At 48.5% G+C, this 25,039-nt stretch overlaps 1 protein-coding gene across 3 annotated transcripts in view; it reads left to right on the top strand.

The window, feature by feature from the left end:
- The window catches only part of fyco1a (FYVE and coiled-coil domain autophagy adaptor 1a), a 353,805-nt gene that overhangs the window by 133,770 nt on the left and 194,996 nt on the right, over nt 1-25,039 (top strand). For all 3 annotated transcript variants that reach the window (XR_011947883.1, XM_072509960.1, XM_072509962.1), the window contains 2 exons: nt 345-556; nt 1,740-1,887. Coding sequence is in view for 2 of the 3 variants with exons in the window: in XM_072509960.1 (XP_072366061.1) it covers nt 345-556; nt 1,740-1,887 (360 nt within the window). In the remaining variant the exon portion in view is untranslated. The remainder of the gene's footprint in view (nt 1-344; nt 557-1,739; nt 1,888-25,039) is intronic.

The following is a 25,039-nucleotide window of genomic DNA, read 5'->3' on the forward strand; positions in this document are numbered from 1 at the left end:
AATCCTTCGACCTTAATATAATTTCCTTTGGAATATTTATCTCCCATAGTGACCTGTTCACATTCTCTTTAGATAATTCTATAGCCTGACTGCCGTGTTCTCTAAAAGCTGATGCCATCATTTACTAAGCATCTCCATCATTACCTCATTTTCAAGTACAGTTTGGCACATTCATTTCTAAGTGTTCCCATCCCTTTCTTGTGTGCTCAATAAAAGCCCTTTGTATTTCATCGATTCTTCATTGCCCAAATGAACTAACAAGGGTTTGAAGCATAGGACATTTGGAAAATCAGCAAAAAGATTTGTCAAATTTAATCTCCTCCCTTTGTTTTGTTTCATTTCAGGCTTTGTGGACGTATCTTCTGCTATTACTGCTGTAATAATTTTGTAACGACAAAACACAATGGTAAACGAGAGCGTTGCTGCAGAGCCTGCTACACAGAACATAGTGCTGTGGTTCAACGGTTGAACGATCCTGGATCTTCTAGTACTCCAAACAGTCCTGATGAATCTCCCTCACGATCAGTTTCAGAAGGACCATCTAGCAGAAACCCAGGTAATAATTACTGATAAAGTTTGGAATCCCCGTGCCTGCGTGGGTCTCACCCCCACAACCCAAAGATGTGCAGGGTAGGTGGATTGGCCACGCTAACTTGCCCCTTAATTGGGAAAATAAAAAAAAAGGTTTGGAATCAAATTTTCCTTATCAGAGCTGTTTGCGTTTGCACCCAGGAATACTTAATGAGGCTTGGCTAAGAACCCAGACACCCATTATTGTGCTGGTGCACCTGAGCCCCTGGGAAAACATTGCTTGATTGGATGCCCCCCAATCCTACCAACCTTTTTCACGCAACCATAAAAAAAGCCTGCCAACTACCACCTTCTCCCCATGCGAGTTGTATTACTGAATGTGCAGCATAATAATGGGCTGTTTCAGGGGCCCCGCATCTGCATATTGTGAGTTTGAGCCTGGTTTTGCAGGGGGGGGGGGGGTAGTGGGCAGGAGGAGTGGGGCATGGTGACAGAAACATGGTAGGCTAGCCACCTGACCTTTTTTTGTTACTCCCTACCCTCCCAACAAAAAAATCCCAGAGTGGAGGTGGAAGGGAGGCCAGAGAGTGACCGACACGGGGTCCAGAGGGCCCAACACAAGGTCACATGGAAAAGAACCCTCAAAAAGCAGGCAGACAACAGGATGGGAAGAGGGAAAAGAAGGGAGGGGAGGCCAAGTGACATCAGACAATCACCCATGATGAAGTAAATGGCCTAGGATAAGACCTGGAAGCAGCAAAAGAAGGAGAGTTGGGAGAGGGAGGGGGTTACCGAGTGCCAAAAAGCAATAACATGTAAACTGCAACGGTCTCACCTACCTTTCATTAATGTACAGTGTAAAAATGTAAAACTGTAAAAAAAATATTTCAAAAAAACTATTGAAGCTGCTAATCCAGTTCATTTTGGTATGATTGTCTTAATACGCCCGAATGACTGTTGCTGCCTAGATAGATAACACCATCCATTTTCATTCCCTCTATAGGGAATAAATTACATAGACTCTTTCTTCAGAGGTTTATTCAAGCAGAGTCAAACTGCATGATAGTCATTAAAAGGAATAGGTTTGATGGGTTAATTTAGTTTCTCTTGTCTCTGATGTCCTTGTGCTTTTAACAATCTGTACCTGTGCTGTGTTTTACCTGTTCCCTTTGTAAGCCTGTGAATGATTCCACTTTCGGCTCTTGCAGAAAATTTTGTGAAACCAGACGATGCAACTTTTGACATCATCACAGACGAAGAGCTCAATGAAATTGATGATAACGATTATTCTTCGGAATTCGGAAACCAGCTTCTCGGTACCCAGTCAGAGTTGACGTTTCCAAACGTCCCATCACCGTGAGTAAATGATTTATGGATAAACTATGGCTTTCAAGTGAAACCACTACCTTGTGACATAATACCGTGGGCAGCACGGTAGCACAAGTGGTTAGCACTGTGGCTTCACAGCGCCAGGGTCCTAGGTTCGATTCCCCGCTGGGTCACTGTCTGTGCGGAGTTTGCACATTCTCCCCGTGTATGCGAGGGAGTGCTCCGGTTTCCTCCCACAGTCCAAACACGTGCAGGTTAGGTGGATTGGCCATGATAAATTGCCCTTAGTGACCAAAAAAGGATAGGAGGGGTTACTGGGTTATGGGGATAGGGTGGAAGTGAGGGCTTAAATGGTCGGTGTAGACTCGATGGGCTGAATGGCCTCCTTCTGCACTGTATGTTCTATGTTTAATATTGCGTGACTACTTATCAAAAACACCATAGAAGTGAGTAAAGTGTTGTGGTGGCACATATGCCTTGGATTGTTATCCCAGTTCCAAGAGAAAGTTTTTATGCTGACTTTATTTGCAATAGTTAGTAACAAATAAAAAATTGTTTCAAAATATAGGTTGAAAAATTTCAAACCTTCAACAGTAATATAACCTTTTCTAGGGAAAATGTAGCGGAGCTGTGCGCAAGTGTAAAATGGTAAACCAAAGCAGTAGATGTTTTGAATAGAAAATGATGCATCCTGAATGGGGCAGAAACTGTAAGCCAGACATTATGGGCTAAATTTTCATGAAGTCAGGGAGACTCCATGTGGTATAAAAATAGCAGTCAGGACTTATTTCCGGCAGTCAAGATCCCAATCCTGGCGCCCCCAACTTTCATCAGTGTAGGTTGAGGTTGTGGGTTAATTTGGATCGCAAGGCTGCACCCTGTACCCCCAACCTGGCTGGCTCCATTGTGGAGCTGGGCATCACCTAGTCCTCCGAAGGTTTCATGGTGTCAGGCCAACTTTTGAAAGACTCATTTATGACACTCAGAGGTGTCATGAACCAATGTCTTACCAATGTGCCACCAAGCGTTGCTCCCTACCTCCAAGGCCTTACATACCCTCCATGCCAATCTATGCCCCTCCACCATGCCCTCACATCCCCTTATTCCATCCATGCCAGGTTATAGCACGTCCATGCCAATTCACCCACTATATACTCTGTATGGAACCATGGAATCTTATAATGGCACTGGTATGGGTTGAAAAAGCTTTAACAAAGCCATTAATTCATAAAAATGACTTTTACCACAGCCCACTAAAAGCGTCAATCATCCAGACACTTAACTGCATTGATGGCCGAAACTGCAAGCACTTGAAACCTCTTTATTTTTTGAAAATAAATGTGCAGGTCAGGTTACGGGGATAGGGCGGGGTGGATGGGGAAGTGGACCTTGGTAAAGTGCTCTTTTGGAGGGACGTGCAGACTCATTGGGCCGAATGGCCTCCTGCTGCACTGGAGGGATTCTGTGATTCTATTGTGCAATTGACAGTATAGATTACATTGAGCTGTCAATCAAGCAATATCTTCCCTGGAGAGCGGCTGTTTCAACGCTCGAAAGGATGTCTGGGCTCTCAGTCGGGACATTTTCTGATTCCCAACTCCTGCCACCTGACTTGAAAATGAAAATCCAGTCCTATAATAATAGAACAAGAATTTTATAACTGTCAAAATGCCATATGAACACTATTTAGATACTGAATTAATTGGAAAGTTTGGAAAAGACAGGGACTGATCCATGAAAAGATACTTGTTGTGCTTTCATATATATTCAAAGTAATGAGCTCAAATGGAGACTATGTAATGAGGAGCCATGTGTAATGAGTCATAAGTGAACTGGTGAATAAGTTGTGCACAGCGTTATAAATTGCATATTAATTCCAGGTAGACATTTCTGTTCCAGCACAGTGGAAAACTCCCAGGCCCCCTACCTAATTCAATGCTTTCCCAGAATGAATGAGTCCATGGACACAGAGGGTCAAATTGAACCCTTTCACTGCTCAAGCAAATTTTTGGCCATGGAGTTTAGCTGAAGGATTGTGTTTAGCGTGTTAAATTTCAGCAAAAATGGTTCTGCCAAAATGTTTTTTATATTAAAATTGCATGGTATAAATTAGTGCATAATCATAACTTTAGATATTTCCCTAGCTACATCTCTACCTCTGTGGAGTTGAATGAGTACAGGCAAAACTCATCACAAGCAATTGGCCAAGTTTGTGTACATGCTGCAGTTAGATAAACGTATTCCTGTAACTCTTCAAGAAAACAATAATTTAGGAAGTATCAACGTTTATCGGGAATAGGGGTTAAATTGATCTTCAAACCCCTTTTTGCAACACACATGATTCCCCTTTCCACAAAACGGGCTCCAAACTGCTTGTAAAACCCCTCAACAAGGCAGTACTGTTTCAATTGAGAAATCCTATCACACTGAGAGTATTACTGTGTCCCTTCCCTTGAGAACAAGCATGCTTACGTGTAACAATACAAAAGTTCATCTTCATATTTCAATCAGTATGTTTATATTCATGAGAAGCTGCTGGCAGGTGTAGCATTTGTCATGAGCAGCCCTGCATAAAGAAACTCTGACAGTAGCATTGTGCCAGAATTGCACATCCGTTCGGCTGACCAATGGAATGCAGTTAATTACAGACATTATGACAAAGTGACAACCTCATGACCATTTTTAAAATTCATTCTCACATGTGGGCATGGTTGCCGAGACCAGCTTTTATGTCTCTCCCTTACTCAGAATATTGTTGAGGTTGAATGAGGTCAGCAATTTCTATGTGCCTATTGAGTGATGTTTCTCACAGCTTGTTCAGAGAGTTTGTGGTTGAACAACAGAGAAGTGCCGCCTGACAGTAGTTGCAAAAAATCATGAGGTTTGGTTTTCATTATTTGAGAAAGAGTCTTAAAATGCATTTGAAATCCAAGTGCCCTGCAAGTTCCTGGGCGGGGAGAGGGGGGGTGGGGGGGCAATAATACCTTGCAGAGAATTATACTCTCAGATGTTGCCTCACTCTCCTGCACTATCCCTTCCCCTTCTCCACTAAAATTAACATCAAGAGATTGCCTTGTTCGATCTCAGCACTTCTTTCTGTGAGTTGGAGACAAAATGCTCATTGGTGCCAGAGGCAAGTTCAGCTCAATCCAGGAGAAAGAGGAAAGAAAAAATAATATCAACTCCAGCAGTCCCTCTTCAGGATTTCTTTGAGGAAAATGCTTCACCATTAGCAGCTGAAGCTAGCAAAACTGTGTCTCATTTATTTCATTCTAACTTACTGCTAGTGCACTGGGAATACATGCTGTTTTATTTGGGGGTTTTAGTGCTGTGTATTCCTCTAATGACATAGGGTGACATAATCCTAGAAGTTTTGGCAAGCATTCCCATGGTAAAGTCCAAAAAATATAGCAAATTATAAGGTAAAAACCTGGTAGAAACCTGCCCCAGCCCAAAATCAACTGAAGGTAGTGCACCCCGAATAAGCCAGGCTGTAAAGCTCTCGCAGGTTATTGTTGCTCTTGAGATTGTGTTAGACATTGGACCAAGCCCGTTACATTCTAGCCAAGATGTAACTCTGGTTCAACAACAATGTGGTTGACTCATTAAATGCCCTCTTAAATGGCTTAACAAGCCATTCAATTGTAAGGGGATGAAAATGTACTCCGGGAGGTGGAGGGGTCTGCAATATCCATCACCAAGAATGGTTCGGTAGTACCACTACTAACTGAAGTAAGCAAGTCCGGAAAACCTTTGTCCTCGCCAATCTACCTGTCACAGATTCACCTACCCATGACAGTATTGATGGAAGTGATCACACGGTAGAGCGCGATCTACCAGAATGGGGACAGAGTCCCAGAGGGCGAGATTAGCTGAGTGTTTCCCAGGTGCTTGAGTGCCGAGAAACACCCTGCTATCTAACGCCCATCTGGGTAGATCAGGGGCCTGAGCGGGGTCCTCCCCGATGAGGCCACATTTAGCTCCGTTTTCTGCACTGAGGAACTCCGCTCGCCGGAATTCCTCAGTGCAGCAAGATCCCGTTTGTGGAGACCAGCACTGAACAGGACTCACTCGAGGTCGCCAAGTTAGATCCCACGCCTTGGTTAGATCTCAGGAACACATATTAGAGTGAGACTAGCTGTCTCACTCTAATATGCAGATTTACCAGAAAGTGATCCCGCCCACAACGGGTGGGATTCACATCGCGACGTCTCGTGAGATCGTGTTAGATCTCGCGAGGCATGGTGAGCTGGGTAGATCCCGGAAGTGGGATCACCCGGCATCTACTGGTAGTGTTGCACTGCGCCGTGCTGCCTTTTGGGTGCAATGGGACAGATAGATCCGCCTGTAGTCCTTATGGAGACAAAGACCATCTTGCTCTGAGGACACCCCCCCCGACGTACACACACACACACATATTGTGTTGAGCGGCCTTATCACCAAGTAAATAAAATAGATTCAAATCAGATATATAAAAACTGAGCACCCATGATATGCTGGGAGTCATCAGCAGCAATTAAGTTGTACTTCGCCACATTCTGTAGCCCCATGGTGAGGCATATGCCCCACCATCATTACCATTAAGCCAAAGAACCAACCCTGGTTGAATGAGGAGTCTACGACTATATGCCAGGAGCTGCACCAGGGGTATCTGAAAATGATATATCAACCTGGTTATGCTACAACATGAGATTACATGTATGCTAAGTAGAAAAAGCAGCATTAATTTCCACCTTTAGTTCATTGAGCTTAGGACGTATGGTAACTGGCCCAGGTATTTTGTGGATACTTAACCCTTCAAATTTTTATGGAACAAATTTGTAACTAATTTTTATGTTTGGAAATTGCCTGCATTCTTCCTTTTGTTTGTCATTGTTGGTTCTATGTCAAAGAAGCATTATCAGCGGCATGTTCTCCTTCGTAGAACACATTCATTAGCTCAAATTGGACATATATTGCTGTTCTTTGATTGTTCTGGGTCCAAATCCTCGAGTGTGCCACCTGACACTGTCGGAGCAACACCACAAGGATGGGAGTGGCTCACGAAGAAGGCCCACTGCCACTTTAGGGCAACTTGGATGGACAATAACGGCAGGCTTGCCAATATTGCCCATATACCAAGAATAATAAAAAAGTTGAGAGTAAGAGGACAAAGTTGCAGAAGGTTATTTGACTTATTTTCTTGGTGTCATGTGCCCATCAGGGTGGGGTAGTCTCAGGTACTTAGTTGAATGTGTTTTCCAAACAGCACTAAGATTCCTGCTGTGTTCTTGACTTTGGGTGAATGAGCTTTTTCATCTTCTTGCTTTGTAAATTCTGTTTGTGTGGCATTGTTGTGAAAAATGCATTGGGTGGCAATTATTTTGAACACTGAAAGATGAGAGAGCAAGGAGCATACTGTATTCCCAGGATATATAAAGTGCTCCTCTAAGATAGAAATCATATGGTCCCTAATGATTCTAATGTCTTCAGCAGATCTCAATAGACTTTTTTTCCAAGTTGCATATGCAATTCCTCCCTTTTTGTTATGAGCTCTAATCTGGTGAAGGTCATACTTTTCTAGTTTTATATCTGCACAACTCTTAAGTTGCACTTCTATTTTATGATAAAATACATAACCTTTTCAATGTTTTGGATAGCATAGGGCAAAATTTTAAGAACGGCGAGCGATCGGTGTCCACCATCCCGACACAGCCAGCTCCATGGTGACGGGACCCTCAGTAACTACAGTAACAAGGGGCCTCTGTCCCCCTCCCTCGCTGTCCCTCTCTCTCTCTCTCTCTCTCTCACACTCTCTCTCTCTCTCACTCTCTCTCTCTCTCACTCTCTCTCACACTCTCTCTCTCACACACAGGGCAGTGATGGGGTTTAAACACAGCCAGCTCCATGGTGACGGGACCCTCAGTAACTACAGTAATGTCGGCGCGCAATGTACTACCACCTACTCTTGAAGCCCATTGCCATTTGACACTCACTTCAGCGTTGATTGGTAGTGGGTGGGACTTCAGCCTCTCCCTTGGAAGGAAATCCTGCCCGTGAGAGCTGTCGGCCAATCAGATCACTCTCCAAACTGGCCAGGCACAGCACTGCAGAGGCCAGAACTGTTGCTACAGTGCTATGCCTGGAACTAATTCCTGGGGCCTTTGAACGGATAAATCCCTGGGGTCCTGGGGCCGAAGGACAGGGGAGTGGGGGTCATCCTGAGGTGTTGGGTTGGGGGGCAATTGTGGTATCATTGACTAGACCAATGGGACAGGGAGGCCCAAAGGCTCCAAGGTCCTGGAAGGGGGGGGGGGGTGGGGGAGGACGCTTCAACTCTGAGGGGTCTTCAGATTGAAGTGCCCTCCCCCACCCCTTCCCGTCCATGATTGAGAAATGTTTTTTTGTCAGTTTCTCACCCTACCCGAACATGCTCCTGCCAACCTAAAGATTGCAACTGACCACCTAAGGGCCTTGATAGGTGAAAGGTGGGTTTCCTGCCCAAGGCCCTGTCCGCCCAAGTGTGAAATTGCATCTGGGTTTGGACAGGCAGGGTCCCGGGGGAATTCCATCCATAGTAGCACAGTGGTCAGCACTGTTGCTTCACAGTGGCACCCAGGTTCGATTCTCGGCTTGGGTCAAAGTCTGTGCGCAGTCTGCACGTTCTCCCCCTGTCTGCATAGATTTTCTCCGGGTGCTCCGGTTTCCTCCCACAAGTCCCGAAAGACGAGGCAAATTGGACATTCTGAATTCTCACTCTGTGTACCCGAACAGGCGCCAGAATGTGGCGACTAGGAGTTTTTCAGAGTAACTTCATTGCAGTGTTAATGTAAGCCTACTTGTGACACTAATAAAGATTATTGTTATTGTAAATTTTACATTTCCCCTGCCCCAGAACGTGCCTTGGGGGAGCATAAAATTCTGCCCATTGTTTATCTAAATCAGTGTTATACTTTCCCACATAGCTATAATAATTTTCCTTTGTTTAGTCAGTCAAACATTCATAGGTAATTCGGCAGACCATTAAACGTTTAACGTATCTGTGCTGCACATGTCTTTTGTGTATTTTTTAAATGTTAGCAACTTTGTCTGGATATCATCAGCACAAGATGTGACCTTTTAATTTCCTTTTTCTCATTTGCTTTTATTTTTGTCACTTCCTCTCCCCTCTTATTCGACAATCAGAAACAGTGGAATGGAACTGAATGCAGGGGAGCGGTGTTTTAGGGAGTGGGGGGGTTTCCAGTTACCTGTGGGAGACCTGGAAGTAAGCACAGCCCATCAATTGCTGGCTTTTTAACCAATCACTGTATCATCATATCATTTCCAGGTTCACCAACCAATTAGCCTGAGCGGGCATGATAATGATCTGTATGGGATGATTTCAGCTCCAGGGTTTATAGGGACAGTCCAGGCATGGAATTTGACGGATTTTGGAGTTGGTATCACAACAGAAAAAATTGGCAGAATGGGGTCCAGGTGTTCAGAGGTTGCGCTCACTGTACTGAGGTGATGCGGAGTGTAAGTGTGCACAAGGCGATCAATACTCTCCCGAACAGGAGAAAGAAACTCGCAGGTGAAACAAAAAAGGCTTGGCTGGAAGTTACCCATGCGATCAGCAGTATGAGTGTGGTTCCACTTTTGTGGATTCAATGTCTGCGGTAGTCTGTGTAGAGGTATTACGGTACCTGGTAATGCTGGAACACCATTGGTAGATATTGTATGTTTCCTATTGGTCAAGCTATATGGTAGCTCCGCCCTGCAAGGCGGGGTATAAGAGCCCGTGCCACCCCAGCAGCCTTCATTCTGTACCTGAGCTGCTGGGGGAAACATCTAGCTTTAGTGGTCATTGATCGTGCATCAATGTCAAAAGCAATTTAAAGGCTAAGCCTGGGCCACGTCACTCGGGGACCGGGCCACTTCCCTCGGGGACTGGGCCACTTCCCTCAGGGACCATTCCACGTCATACAGAGGTAAGTACAGTTGCATATTCAGCTACATTTTCACGTGCGTATCACCCCAAAGTCCTCCCTCTGCCATCTCAAGCCTACTCCAGCACAGCATTTCTCACACAAACCTAGCCAGCAGTTACGCATGTTCCTCGCTGTTTAAACCCTTTTTTACATCCCCCATCTGCTCATTTGCCACTGAACCTTGCTCACCCCTGGGTGGTATTCTCCCATCCTGGGACTAAGCCCCGTGGCGAGGACGAGCGTGGAGTGTTTCCGGCTGCAGAGACCAGCAGGAAAACACACAAAATCTTCCAGCCCGGACCTAATTAATTAGCAAATCGGGAGTTTTGTGCCGTATTGCGTGGCGGGCAGGCCTGATAGTGCATGTCCCCCGTGGGCACTGGCGCATGACTGGGTGCGTTTCATAAATCAGAAGGGATTCCACTCCCTCAATGTGCAGTCGGTGCGTGACCACCGGATGCACATTGTGCACGTCTGCGCCCGGCACCCAGGTCATGCAATAATAATAATCTTTATAGTCACAAGTATCCCCTAGTCGCCACACTCCAGCACCTGTACAGATACACAGAGGGAGAATTCAGAATGTCCAATTCACCTAATAAGCTTGTCTTTCGGGACTTGTGGGGGAAACCGGAGCACCCGGAGGAAACCCACGCTGACACGGGGAGAACGTGCAGACTTCGCACAGACAGTGACCCAAATCGGGAATCGAACCCGGGTCCCTGCCGCTGTGAAGCCATAGTGCTACCGTGCCGCCCATTCGTATTAGGGAACTAGACGATTCCCGACACCTTTGAGGCGAACTGTGGGGTTGGATCTTGGGCGACAAGGGAAATCTGCTGATGGAGCCTTTCTGGAGGCCAGAGACTGACGCAGAGAACCACTATAAAGATGCCATGCAGCGACCAGGGTCATTATCGAGCTGTGCATCAGCGTCCTCAAGTTGGGCATCAAGTTACCTCTGGGACTGGGCCATGCCCCTCGGGGACCGTGCCACGTCCCTCGGGGACTGGGCCACTTCCCTCAGGGACCGTGCCACGTCATGCATTGACTGAGCCAGGTCCCACTGTGTGTATTTCAGGTCAGTTAATGCTAGGCCAGTACTCTCGACGCCCGCAGTCATGGTCTGCTGTGACTGGGCTATGCTTTGGAGCGCCGCAGCAATGTCCATGTGGCGCTGGTACATTGCCGCCCTATCCTGTGCCTCAGCCACACTGTTCCCCAGGTCTTGGACATCCTGACCATGGGTGATACCTTCATACCCACCGCTGACACCACCCATGCGGTTTTGGCCTCGGTGGCACGCATGATCGGCACCGCCTCCTGCTCCTGCAGACGGTTGGACTCCTCCAACTGTACTTGCAGGCGCTGGATGGTTGCTGACACCCCCTCATGTGGTCCCCGGCTCTGCTCCTGATCCCTAACATTGATGGGACCTCCCTTTCCAGAAGCACAAGACACGTCTGGATGGCAACTAGTCCCTGGGGTCGAGCCACCCTCCGACTGTCCGTCTGATGTACCACTGCATGTGTGCGGTGCACATTATATAGTGTCCTAGGAACCTCTTCACGAACGTGCCCAACAGAGGTGAGTGTCTCTGGGCTGTTGGGTGTGGGTGACAGCAGTGAGGAAAAGTTGGTGTCGTCCCTGAACATGTGCTCTGAGGGGTTGCGGTAGGGGGCGTGGGGCCCCGGATGGTCCCGCCTCGTCGTCCAGTGAGTCACAGGGTTGCAGCTGGGAGCGGGGGACGCCAGCCAGTCCTGTCTCGTCGGGATGTGGTCCTGCAAGACAAAAGACATGACTCATGGTTAGATGAGTGGGGTGGGGTGACTCACGTGCTATAGAGACATTGCAACACATTGGGGCTGACTGGTTGTGCCATGCAGACCTCTGCCTCGGCGACTGCCCGCTCACACACCCTGCCGACCAGGTCCAGCGCCCTCTTCTCTGCGACGGTGAGTGGCCGCAGGTCCGGTGGTCCCCCTCCCGCGCCCTGTGTTTGTGGGCAGCCTTCTCCTGGGGGGACGACAGATAATGTACAATATGAGGCACCTGGAGCAGGCAGCACAAGGGGCCCGCAGCTGGTGGCCTGTGTGTACAGGGCACCAGGCCTTTGCGGGCGCTATGGGTGTTGCCATGTTGTGCAGGGTGAGGTGCGAAGGAGCTGCTGGTAGGTGGGGTGCCCTCTAGGAGGGTGGTGCGTGGTGCAGGGCGGGGGCGTGTAGGACAGGGGTCATACCAGGGGCATGGAGTTGGTGGCTCAGCATGTCTGGCCAGGGGGTTCCCATTGTGGGCCAGCACTCGCTGCCAGTCCACCTGCTGGGGGCCGCATGGAGGTGGGGGAGATTGGGGGTGCAGGGGGGAGGGTCGGTGCCATGGGCACAGTGGTGACTCCCCCTGGCCGCCCTGAGAATGTTGTACAGCATCTTCCAGCACTGCTGCCTGGTCCTGACAGTGGGGCCCACAGCCCTCACAGTCTCTGCCACTGCACTGCTCTCCAGGGTGACATCTTTTTGGCTGAAATTAGAGTGTGTGGGGAATGGAGTGCTTATATGCAGCTCCAGCTTGTCAGACTCTCCAGTGCTAATCCCGACCGCAGCAAATCTGACGCTGACATCCGTTGGAATTGCAGTAGTTCCACGTGGCGCATGTACTGGCCCATTTACACAAGTGACTGGGAGCAGATGGAGGAGACGGGGACAGCTGTGGAGCATCAGTGGTTACAGAACATGTACCCGGGGGGAGGGGGTTGGACACTGTGCACACATATTGAAAAATTAGTGGCATGTTGGCCGCTGGCCTCTGTGACAAATTCTTCATTCTCATTGGAAAGAGTAGCCACCTACCGGCAAAAAAACGCAACAGTCAAATTAGCGCATGTGGGCCATCACCAATGGCTTGCCCACTATTAATGCCATCTTAAATAAAACGCATGGCACCCTCTGAGCGACATTACAGTGCAGGGGGCCATGAACATCGGGGGGGGGGGCTGGTTAGCTCACAGCTTTTTCACTTTTAATGTGCTGTACTTAAATGCAGAAGTCAGCAGATTGAATCCAGCCTCCTGGTTTTAACCAGCTCCCTCTGCCCCGCCCCACACCCACTCACCCCAAATCCATGCACTGCTGCACGTTAAAATTGAGCCCCACCTCTCTGTAATATTGTCACCTATAAAATTTACATTTCTGGTTTAGTCATAGTACAAACCAAAACAATCCTTGTAGAACATCAAAAGAAAACAGAAGGGAGAACTGTAGCAAGGTAACAATTGTGCGAAACAAATTAATATTTAATTTGATTTAATAATCGCTTATTTTCACAAGTAGGCTTCAATGAGGTTACTGTGAAAAGCCCCTAGTCGCCACATTCCGGCGCCTGTTCGGGGAGGCCGGTACGGGAATTGAACCCGCGCTGCTGGCCTTGTTCTGCATTACAAGCCAGCTGAAATTGAAATTGATATGAAGTTTATAACCAGGGCATCTGATTTTATTGCAGAAAAATTGGCAAGCATAACATAGCACTTTGTTCCAGTATGATCGAATAATAGTTAGAAAGAGTTTGAATTATAGAAGGCAAGTGCCTGTAAGTTTGAATAAGAGGATAAAATTAATAATAATCACTTATTGTCACAAGTAGGCTTCAATGAAGTTACTGTGAAAAGCCCCTAAAAGCCAAAATTGTCTAAATATTGGCTTTAATTTTTAAAATTGCTCCTGCCCCCACACCAGACAGGCAGGGATGAGTCAGCTGATGGCTTGAAAGTCCAGATATTAAGACCCCATATTGTTCACCAACTGGGGGGGGTGGTCCCATGCTGTCTGCTACAGGAGTCCCATGCTGTCTGCTACAGGAGTCCCATGCTGTCTGCTACAGGAGTCCCATGCTGTCTGTTACAGGAGTCTCATGCTGTCTGCTACATGAGTCCCACTCTGTCTGCTACACGAGTCCCATGCTGTCTGCTACAGGAGTCCCATGCTGTCTGCTATATGAGTCCCATGCTGTCTGCTACATGAGTCCCATGCTGTCTGCTACATGAGTCCCATGCTGTCTGCTACATGAGTCCCATGCTGTCTGCTACATGAGTCTCATGCTGTCTGCTACAGGAGTCCCATGCTGTCTGCTACATGAGTCCCATGATGTCTGCTACAGGAGTCCCATGCTGTCTGCTACATGAGTCCCATGCTGTCTGCTACATGAGTCCCAAGCTGTCTGCTACAGGAGCCCCATGCTGTCTGCTACATGAGTCCCATGCTGTCTGCTACAGGAGTCCCATGCTGTCTGCTACATGAGTCCCATGCTGTCTGCTACAGGAGTCCCATGCTGCCTGCTACATGTTATGAGCCAGGAGGAGGAGTGCTCATCCGCCCCACCCCCACCTATTGTTGCTCCTCAAGAAGTTCTTAAAATACCCCTCCCTCAGCTTTTATCCCTTTGTCTGAATCTTTGGGAACTAGCAGTCTCCCTGGTCAAAAGAAATCCCCTGTCCTCTCATGTCACAGGCATCTATCGCGTGCCAATCTAATTTAAACGAAACATAGTGTAGCACAATCAATCACTCACGAGACAAGATGAGAAGGAGTCAATCGATGGCTTTATTACGCAGACTTATTCCCCAGCAGCACAGTTACAGAATGCGGCTGCTGGGAGAACCCGGGCTCTTATACTCCGCCTTACTGGGTAGAGACAGTAGGCGGCTGCTCCAATCGGGACCCAGAATCTATCCACCAATAGCCTCTCAGCATCACAGGGTACCGTAATACCCCTAATACATACCACCACATTCACCCCTTGTTAAAAAAGAACCTGGCAGGGGTAATGGGCCGTATGGTGGTAGGGGTTTACAGAGTCGGTACCTACGATGCCGCTTACACGGCGGCTATGCTCCGATATCCACTATTTACAATGCCACTTTTACTGGGCAACTGGATTATTTACAAAGGCATTTCTTGCTTTGTTATATGGATTCGATGAGTCGAATGGGTGCCCTGGTCGTCCTCGCTGATCGTCTCAGCCCTGGTGGTGATGCAGGTGCTGGTTCGGGCACCGTCATCTCTGGGAGCGTAGCGATGCCTCTTCCTGCTCCGCTATCCCTAGGCGGGGCCGGGGGAAGGACCGATCCACCCAGGAAGGGGGCGGCTGTGGGGTGCGCCAGTGGGAGGGAGGGGGTGATTGGTGTTGGGGATGTGTGTGGAGCTCCGGCGGGCGCCAGGTCCCGCAGGGAAACCGTGTCCTGTCGGCCGTCGGGGTACACCCCGTAGGTGTATTGAGGGTTCACGTGGAGGAGATGAACCCTCTCGACCAACGGGTCAGATTTGTGCGTCCGCACATGCTTTCGGAGCAGGATGGGTCCTGGGGCTGCCAGACAGGTCGGAAGTGACGTTCCGGAGGAGGACTTCCTAGGGAAGACAAGGAGGCGTTTGTGAGGTGTTTGATTCGTTGTTGTACAGAGCAGCGACCGGATGGAGCGGAGGGCGTCTGGGAGGACTTCCTGCCAGCGGGAAACTGGGAGACTTCTGGACCATAGGGCCAGCAGGACGGTCTTCCAGACCGTTACGTTCTCCCTCTCTACCTGACTGTTCCCGTGGGGGTTGTAACTGGTCGTCGTGCTCGAGGCAATGCCTTTGCTGAGCAGGAATTGACGCAGTTCGTCGCTCATGAAGGAGGACCCCCTATCGCTATGTATGTAGGCGGGGAAACCGAACAGTGTAACGATGGTGCCGAGGGCTCTAATGACCGTGTCCGCGGTCATGTCGGGCAGGGGATGGCGAAAGGGAACTGGGAGTATTCGTCAATCACGTTCAGGAAGTACGTGTTGCGATCGGTGGAGGGGAGGGGGCCTTTGAAGTCCAGACTGAGGCGCTCAAAGGGACGGGAAGCCTTTATCAGGTGCGCTTCATCTGGCCTGCAGAAATGCGGCTTGCACTCTGTGCAGATTTGGCAGTTCCTGGTGGCTGTCCTGACCTCCTCAATAGAGTAGGGCAGGTTGCGGGTCTTTACGAAGTGATAGAACCGAGTGACCCCCGGGTGGCAGAGGCCCTCGTGGAGGGTTCGGAGACGTTCCACTTGTGCTTTGGCACATGTACCGCGGGATAGGGCATCGGAAGGCTTGTTCAGCTTTCCGGGACGATACAAGATCTCATAGCTATAGGTGGAGAGTTCGATCCTCCACCGCAAGATCTTGTCGTTCTTGATCTTGCCCCGCTGTGCATTACCGAACAGGAAGGCAACCGACCGTTGGTCAGTGAGGAGAGTGAATCTCCTAATGGCCAGGTAATGCCTCCAATGTCGCACAGCTTCCACTATAGCCTGGGCCTCCTTTTCCACTGAGGAGTGGCAGATTTCTGAAGCGTAGAGGGTGCGGGAAAAAAAGGCCACGGGTCTGCCCGCTTGGTTGAGGGTGGCCGCCAGAGCTACGTCGGACGCGTCGCTCTCGACTTGGAAGGAGAGGGACTCGTCGATCGCGTGCATCGTGGCCTTTGCGATATCCGCTTTGATGCGGCTGAAGGCCTGGCGGGCTTCTGTCGACAGGGGAAAGACCGTGGACTGAATTAACGGACGGGCCTTGTCCGCGTAGTTGGGGCCCACTGGGCGTAATAAGAGAAAAAGCCCAGGCAGCATTTCAGGGCCTTGGAGCAGTGAGGGAGGGGGAACTCCATGAGTTCCGGGTCATGCGTCCGGCGCATGCGTTCAGGGTCTGGGCCTATAACTCCATTTTGTACTACGTAGCTGAGGATGGCGAGACTGTCGGTGCTAAACACGCATTTCTCCCTGTTGTATGTGAGATTCAGGGCGTTTGCGGTCTGGAGGAATTTGCGGAGGCTGTCGTCGTGGTCCTGCTGGTCGTGGCCGCAGATGGTGACGTTATCGAGGTACGGAAACGTGGCCCGCAAACCGTACCGGTCAACCATTCGGTCCATCTCCCATTGGAAGACCGAGACCCCGTTAGTGACGCCGAATGGAACCCTTAAAAAGTGATAGAGCAGCCCATCTGCTTCAAAAGCAGTGTATTTGCGGTCGCTCGGGCGGATGGGGAGCTAGTGATAGGCGGACTTAAGGTCCACTGTGGAAAAGACCTTGTACTGTGCAATCCGATTAACCATGTCGGATATGCGGGGGAGAGGGTACACATCCAGCTGCGTGTACCTATTGATGGTTTGACTATAGTCTATGACCATCCTCTGCTTCTCCCCGGTCTTTACAACTAATACCTGAGCTCTCCAGGGACTATTGCTGGCCTGGATTATACCTTCCCTCAGCAGCCGCTGGACTTCTGACCGGATAAAGGTTCGGTCCTGGGTACTGTACCGTCTGCTCCTAGTGGCGACTGGTTTGCAATCCGGGGTGAGGTTCGCAAACAGGGAAGGCGGGTTGACCTTGAGGGTCGCGAGGCTGCAGATAGTGAGTGGAGTGGGGGTATAGGGCCGCCAAATTTAAACGTTAAACTCTGGAGGTTGAGGAGGATGTAAAGCCGGTAGTTCTTGAACTCCCTCCCCTGCACCGTGAGGTTCGCGATGCAGAACCCTTTGATCTTTACAGAATGGGACTCTGCCGCCAGAATTTTATTTTGATTACTCGGGTGGATCGGAAGGGAACAGCGTCTTACCGAATCGGGATATATAAAACTCTCCGTGCTCCCAGAGTCGATCAGGCAGGGCGTCTCGTACCCGTTTATGAATACTGTTGTTGTTGCCGTTTAGTGCATTCGGGGCCGCGACTGGTCCAGGGTCACCGAAACCAGTCGCAGTTGCTGCATCGGGGCGCTTTCTTCAGGCCCCGTGGGGCCGTCCATCCCGGGGTCCTTAGCTGTCAGCCAAGATGGCGGCGTCCACGGGTCGCACACTGTCGGGGGATGGACAAGATGGCGCCGCCCATTGATCACACGTGGCCGGAGGAGCACAAAATGGCAGCGCCCATCCCTCCTGCATGGGGTCTGGGACCCGAGATGGCGGCGCCCGGTCGCCGCACATGGATCGTTGGAGGGGTTGAGGTTGGGGTCCTGGTTCTCACCTGGAGATTGCGGCGACACCCCGGGCCTGGCACACTGCTACAAAGTGCCCCTTTTGGCCGCACCCTTTACAGAGGACTGAGTGGGCCGGGCAGCGCAGTTGGGGGTGTTTTGCTTGCCCACAAAAGTAGCAGCGGGGCCCACCCGGGTGACCTGGCGCTCTGGCAGCACAGGCCTGCGGGGGGTGCCGGGGGTTTGGTCGCGGCGGGGGTCCACGGTGCCCAAGGGGCCGCGCGGTCGGGGGCATAGGCACGGGCGTTCTGCGATGCCACATTGAACGAGGCAGCGAGGGCCCATGCCGCCTTGAAGCCGAGTGAGTCTCCAATCGATGGCAAATTTGGGACGAAAGCATACTTGCCACGAAAGCATCCTGAATCAGTAGCTCCGTATGTTCATTAGCCGGAACTGGTGGGCAGTTGCAATTTTTCCCCAGTATTAGCAGCGCACTGTAGAATTCGTCCAGTGATTCCCCGGGGATTTGCCGTCTCGTCGCGAGCTGGTGGCATGCGTAAACCTGGTTGACGGGCCGAACATAGAGTCCTCTCAGCCGCCTGGTAATCGTCCGCGTCTTCTATGAAAGTGTAGATTTCCGGGCTCACCCTGGAATGCAGGACCAGCATTTTCTGGTCTTCTGTAGATACGCAGGTGGCTGTTCGGAGGTATCCTTCAAAACACGCTAACCAGTGTTTAAAAGTGGCCGCTGAATTTGCCGCGTGGGGACTGATTCGCAGACATGCCGGAGTGATTCGGAGCTCCATGTCCTTTAAAGTCTGCGTAATAAATTGTAGCACAATCAATCACTCACGGGACGAGATGAGGAGTCAATTGCTGGCTTTATTACGCAGACTTGTTCCCCAGCAGCACAGTTACAGAATGCGGCTGCTGGGAGAACCCAGGCTCTTATACTCCGCCTTACTGGGTGGAGCCAGTAGGCGGCTGATCCAATTGGGACCCAGCGTCTATCCACCAATAGCCTCTCGGCATCACAGGGTACCGTAATACCTCTAATACATACACCACACACTGTGCCAAGTTAGATTGAGCCTTGGATCTTCCCACCCCCACGGATAGTTTCTGATGTTCAGTACATGTGGTTAACCAGTGCTATTTGTTTTCACTCATGGGAATATAAATAGGGACAGAAGCTGCCCACTCAGCCTCCTAATCCTGATAGTTGCCATTTAATTAGATCAGGACTAATTAGTATCTCAATTATATCTACTCACTTTGCAAAGCCTTAATATCTTTGCCGAACAAAAATCTATCATTTCAGTTTCAAAGTTTTTATTAACCTCAACAGCTTTTTGGGGGAGAGAATTCTAGATTTCCGTTATCTTTTGTGTTTGCTGGCTTCACCCTTGTATTGCCTGCCCAAAGAAATTGTTTTAAGTCCAAAAAAAGACTAAGGACTACCTCAGTCACATTCTACCACCCTGGTAACTACGCGATACAATGATGATGGCTGTTGCTGATTGACCATTGCAATCAATCTCCATTAACACAAAGTGACATGAGGAAAACTCCAGTGATGGAGAACTTTAGAATCCAGGTCAAAGTTATTTTCTTACCCCCGCGTTACACTAACCACATCAAGTCACAAATTACTCATATATTGTCACTCAGAGTGCTATCTCAACATAATCCACCTAATTTGCATCTGCATGTATTATCTGTCTCGGAATCTTTTTGGGATGTTGGTGTCTGTAAAGGACATTAGTGAACCCAATGAGTTTTTACAACAACCAATGATAGTTTCATGGCCACCATTACTGAGACTAGCTTTTTAATTCCAAGTTTATTAATTGAATTTAAATTCCACCAGCTGCCTTGATGGGATTTGAACTCAGGCCCCCAGGGCATTAGTCTGGGCCTCTGGTGCAGTGACATACCACTGCGTTACCATCGTCCCCTTAAGACCTATGGACCTTCTCCATAGATTGACCACTCACTTACTGGAATATTATTCCACACATTAGAGTTATATGTACCCCTTTTGAGTTCTGTCTTCTAGTTCTACTATTCTGAACAGTGGGCAGCATGGTGACACAGTGGTTAGCATTGTTGTCTCACAGTGCCAGGGATCCGGGTTCAATTTTGCACCTTCTCCCCGTGCCAGCGTGGGTTTCCTCCAGGTGCTCCGGCTTCCTCCCACAGTCCAAAGATGCGCACGTTGTGGTAAACCACTGTGATCCTATATTAAGGGTTGTACGGTAGAACCTGCACTACAGGTTCACCTGGGCCCCTGCATGCTAGCTCCGCCCAGGAGCCGGGTTATAAATATGCGTGGCCTTCAGCTCGCAGCCATTTCGGCAGCTGCTGTAGGAGGCCACACATCTGATACTAATAAAGCCTCAGTTTGAATTCAACTTCGTCTCCAGCCAAATTGATCGTGCCTCACAGGTTAGGCGGATTGGCCATGCTAAATTGCCCCTTAGAGTGACCGAAAGTTAGTTGGGGTTGCGGAGAAATGGGCCTAGGTAGGGTGCTCTTTCAGAGAGTCGGTGCAGACTCGATGGGCCAAATGGCCTCCTCCTCTATTCTATGAAACAAGGTAAACTATCTTCTCATTTTCGACATTATCTAGTCCTTTTTGAATCCTGAAATCAGCAAGCAGACCCCCTCTCTCTCCACCATGTCTTTTCCATTGAGATCATGCCAAGTCTGCATAATTGCTCATCAAAATCCAATCCCTCCGTCCCCCTCAATAAATTGCTTTTTTCTGTATCCTTTCAAAAGCTGCAATACCCTTTTGCACTTAGCCGGTGAAAACATGCCCAATTTACATAATTAGAATTCCAGATCAGAGCAAAAATTCCAGTCTCACCAGACACCACCAGAAACCTAACTGCTGTTGTATGGTCTTACTTTGAATAAAACACTTTGTTTGCGGCCTGTGAATTGCTTCGGGGTTTCACGAAGAGCCTTACGGTGCAATTAGAGGGAACAAAATGCATCCTCCTACTACAGGGTGAATTGAGTTCGTTAACAAGCCAGTTGACCTTATCACATGCTGCCTATGTCATAAAATGGTGGGCATGGGCAGGGCAATTTAAAAAAAAAAAGGATTTTGTAAAGGATTTTGTGAGCTCCAGGGTTTTCTCTTTTTCATAAATTTAGAGTACCCAATTCATTTTTTACCAATTAAGGGGCAATTTAGCGTGGCCAATCCACCTAACCTGCACATCTTTGGGTTGTGGGAGTGGTACCCACGCAGACACGAGGAGAATGAGCAAACTCTACACGGAAAGTGATCTGGAGCCAGGATTGAACCCGGGTCCTCGGCACCGTAAGGCAGCAGTGCTATCCACTGCGTCACCGTGCTGCCCATTCCAGGGTTTTCTTCTGTGGAACATGCACAGTTGAGGCAATTTTCACAGAATTGTTAAAGTGAATACTGGGCACTTCTAAATTAATTTTGAGTGAAATTTGTCAAAGCACTGGATTGATTCTGTTTCACATTATTTCACTTGGGATCGGGAATGGTGCCTGAGCGAGAAAGCTTTCATCCCCTTATTAAAATCCATGTCCTAAAAGACTATTATAATCGTTGTGCCATCTAATTTATTATGAACTACAAAATATTGTGAGCTATTGGACAAAATGGTTTTGAAAATTGAAGTGTGAATGAAGAGATAGGCTTACAGAAACCGCAAATGTGTTGGCGATAGAGCCCATGGCTATTGCACTGAGGGGCTCAGATAAGTGGAGACCCGGTTCCTACGGTAGGGGACATAATGGGACCCCTAATGCGGTTTGGGCTTTTTCATGTTACAAACTAAATTTGGAGAAGAGTGAGTGCTTTTTGTTTTCCCCTGCTGGGAAAGGGAACTAACTGGGGGTGAGGGGGGGGGGGTTGCCGTTTTGGGTGGCAGCCACCCATTTCAGGTATCTGGGGATGCAGGTGGCTCGGCATTGGGCCCAGCTCCGCAAATTAAACTTCACGGGCCTGGTGGGTAGGGTCAAGCCGGACTTGCAGAGGTGGGATAGCCTCCCCCTGTCGCTTGCGGGCCGAGTGCAATTGGTGCAAATGTGTATTTTGCCGTGGTTTCTATTTTTATTCCAGTGTCTCCTGGGATTTTTCATGGGAGTGAAGCGGCTGATCTTGTCATTTATTTGGACTGGGAAGGTCGCCAGGATTCATAAAACGGTATTTTGTAGAGGGCGACAGTTGGTGTCTTGGCCTGACCGAATCTTATGTATTATTACTGGACGGTTAATGCTGAGAAGATGCGGGGTTGGGATAGGGAGCCAGAAGCAGTGTGGGTGAGGATGGAGGCAGGTTCAGGTAAGGGTTGGGGGCCATGCGGGATGGCTATGACGCCACTCCCATTCGTGTCAGGGAAGTACTTGAGTAGCCCAGTGCCGGTGGCGGCGCTTACGATATGGAGGTAACTCCGGCACACAAAGTGTGTGCGTGCGTGTGTGAGAATTGATGCTGGCCCGAGAGACTCACTTGTGTGAACCGCCTGGATTGAATGCGAGGTTTCGGGGCTGGGAGGAGAAGGGATTGGTTACACTAAAGGAGTCATTCCCGGGAAGACGATTCACAAGTTTGGAAGAGATGAGGGAGAAGTTGGTGTTGCAAGGTGTTGCGGAGGGTGAACGTGTCGACCTCCTGTGCAAGGCTGGGACTGATGCAGTTGAAGGTGTTGCACAGGGTGCATCTGACAAGGTTGGGAATGAGTCGGTTGTTGGGTGGGGTGGAGGACGTTTGTGAACGGTGTGGGAGGGGGCCGGCCAACCACACACCTCTGTTTTGGTCATGCTTGAAGTTGAGGAAGTTCTGGGGCTTCTTCAGCACCATGTCGGCGATCTTGCAAATGGACTTCTAGAACCCAGTCCCCTGGGGGCCATATTCGACGTGTCTGACCTGCCGGAGCTGCAGTCGGGTGGGGGCAGATATTTTAGCATTCGCCTCGCTAGTGCTCGGAGACGGGTCCTGTTGGGGTGGAGGTCAGCTTCTTCCCCCTGTGCCTCAGTGTGGTTGGGGGTCTTGATGAAGTTTCTGTGTTTGGAGAAAGTAAACATCAGCTTGAGAGGAGATGGTGCCCGTTTATTTCTCACTTTAAGGAACTGGCCTCCATCAGTTGCTGTGGGGGATGGGTTTGTTTCTGGTTTATGGGTGTTGGTTGGTGGTGTTTGCATTTTATATTCATTTTTTGCCTTGGGTTTATGTATAAAATGTCGAAAATTTAATTAAAATAATTTTGAAAAAGAAACCGGAAATACTTAGTGACTATTCCCACTGAAAATCCATCTGACCACAGCATTGCACTAAGCATTGTTTAACCAGTACTGTAAACTGTGCTTCTCTCTATTAAATAGTTATTCCATGCACATCATCTTAAATTTTATATCATGAACAAATTACAGCTCCACTGGTTGCGTTGTTCTCTGGGTCAGACTTATTTTTTGTATTGGTTGTGGGGTTTTTTTGCAGTATTTCATTTCCTGTCACCTGTGTGTACAAGCTGATGATAATCTTCAAAAACTGTTGGCATCAAATTATTGGCTGCCCAAAAGGCTATTTTTGTAAGCCTGCAAGATTTCAGAATTATGAGAAATTGTTGATCTTTTCAGCAAATGCTTTTCTTCCGCTTGACCCATATATTCTCTAGATTAGAAAAAGCACCAACCTCCACCTCTGCAGTATCACCCTCAAGGTAATTGCCTCTCCCTGCTCTTACTGCAATCTAGCTGCTTCTGAAACCTTTCCCTACCTGTGTAGCCTCCACCAGCCCTGCAACCCTGTAAATAAGCTGCATTCCGCCAATATTGACCTCTTGTGCTTATCCCATAATTGGCAACTGTACCTGCAACTGCCTCGGCTTTAAGTTCTGGAATGTCCCCCATAAACCATACTGCCTCCCCCTCTCCTTTAAGATATTCCTGAAAACCCTACCTGTCACCTAATGTCTCTTTGTATGGTTTGGTTTAGAATTTTCAGCCTAATGGCTCTCCTGTGAAGCACCTTGGGACATTTTACAACTCTAAGGGCGCTGTATTTTGTTACCCTTTCACTTCCTTGCTTAGCAGTGCACAAGCCGGCTGATTTCTTTCAGTGCTTGTACTCAAGAGTTATTTCTGTAACAAGCCTTGGCAGGATCCATCCCGGCAGATATGGCGGGCCAGTCAAAAGTCCATTGACTTTCGGCAGGGCCAGAAGAGCCCGGTGGCGGTACTATCTTTTTGTACCAAAAGTAGCCCTTTGTGTGTTAATCTCAAGGCATTTACTACCTTCTCCTTGTAGAGAGCCCTTTGTGTTAGCCATTGCTGATAATTTCTTCATCTTCTCATCTGAAAATGATTGTATGTGCCATATTCTCCGCGGCTAACACTTGGTGGTTTTCTGAGATTGATCAGTAGTTTTTATGTCGTCGGGTTGTTAGCCTGATCCACAACTCATTAACAGAAGGACAAGCAAAATGCACTTGGGAGCAAGGAGCCACTACTCCGCTCCCACTGAACACGAGCTTCCCACTGTACGTTAACATGGACAGAGCTCCACACCTATCAGATCCCATTGCTTGCTAAAAGAGGCCAGGGAGATCTCTATGAAAAGAACAGAAGAGTTTGGATTTCAGGTGTGGATGCTAAACTAGATCAAGGTAGGCCGGAAGCATCACTGACAAAAGAATAGGAATGTTTTTCCTTTAGTTTCACATGACTTTGAATAGTTAAATAACTATAGCATCAGCCAGCTGTCTGTCTGAGATCGCTCTATATAATTTCCTTTAGTGTATGTTGATCTGTGGTTGACGAATCTACGAATTAACCTTTGTAAGTTATTCAGTGTGAAAACCTAACCTAGGCATATTTTTGTTGCTTGGTATCTGTGGCTGGTTGCTTCAAGCATAGCCTATTGCCTGTTTTCATAAGCTTCTCTATCTTCTTAAAAATAGTCTGAACATGTACTCTGCAAGTTTCCTTCTGGCTTCTCCTCTGCTGTTGAAGGTTATTGCTGAAGTAAAATGTAATGTCCTGAATGAATGCTGAGCAGCATTCAATCTCCCAAGCACTAACCAGTGGGAAAGCACCTTGAAGGAAAACAAATATAAGACAACAACTTGTATTTATATAGCATCTTATGTGTAGTAAAACATCCCAAGGCACATCACAGGACCATTATCAAACAAAATGAGCACATGATTTAGGGATAATATTCTGGCACGGATTGAGAGTTGGTTAACAGACAGAAAAAGGAGAGCAGGAATAAATGGGT

The sequence above is a fragment of the Scyliorhinus torazame genome, chromosome 6 (assembly GCF_047496885.1).
Source record: "Scyliorhinus torazame isolate Kashiwa2021f chromosome 6, sScyTor2.1, whole genome shotgun sequence".
Classification (NCBI taxonomy): domain Eukaryota; kingdom Metazoa; phylum Chordata; class Chondrichthyes; order Carcharhiniformes; family Scyliorhinidae; genus Scyliorhinus; species Scyliorhinus torazame.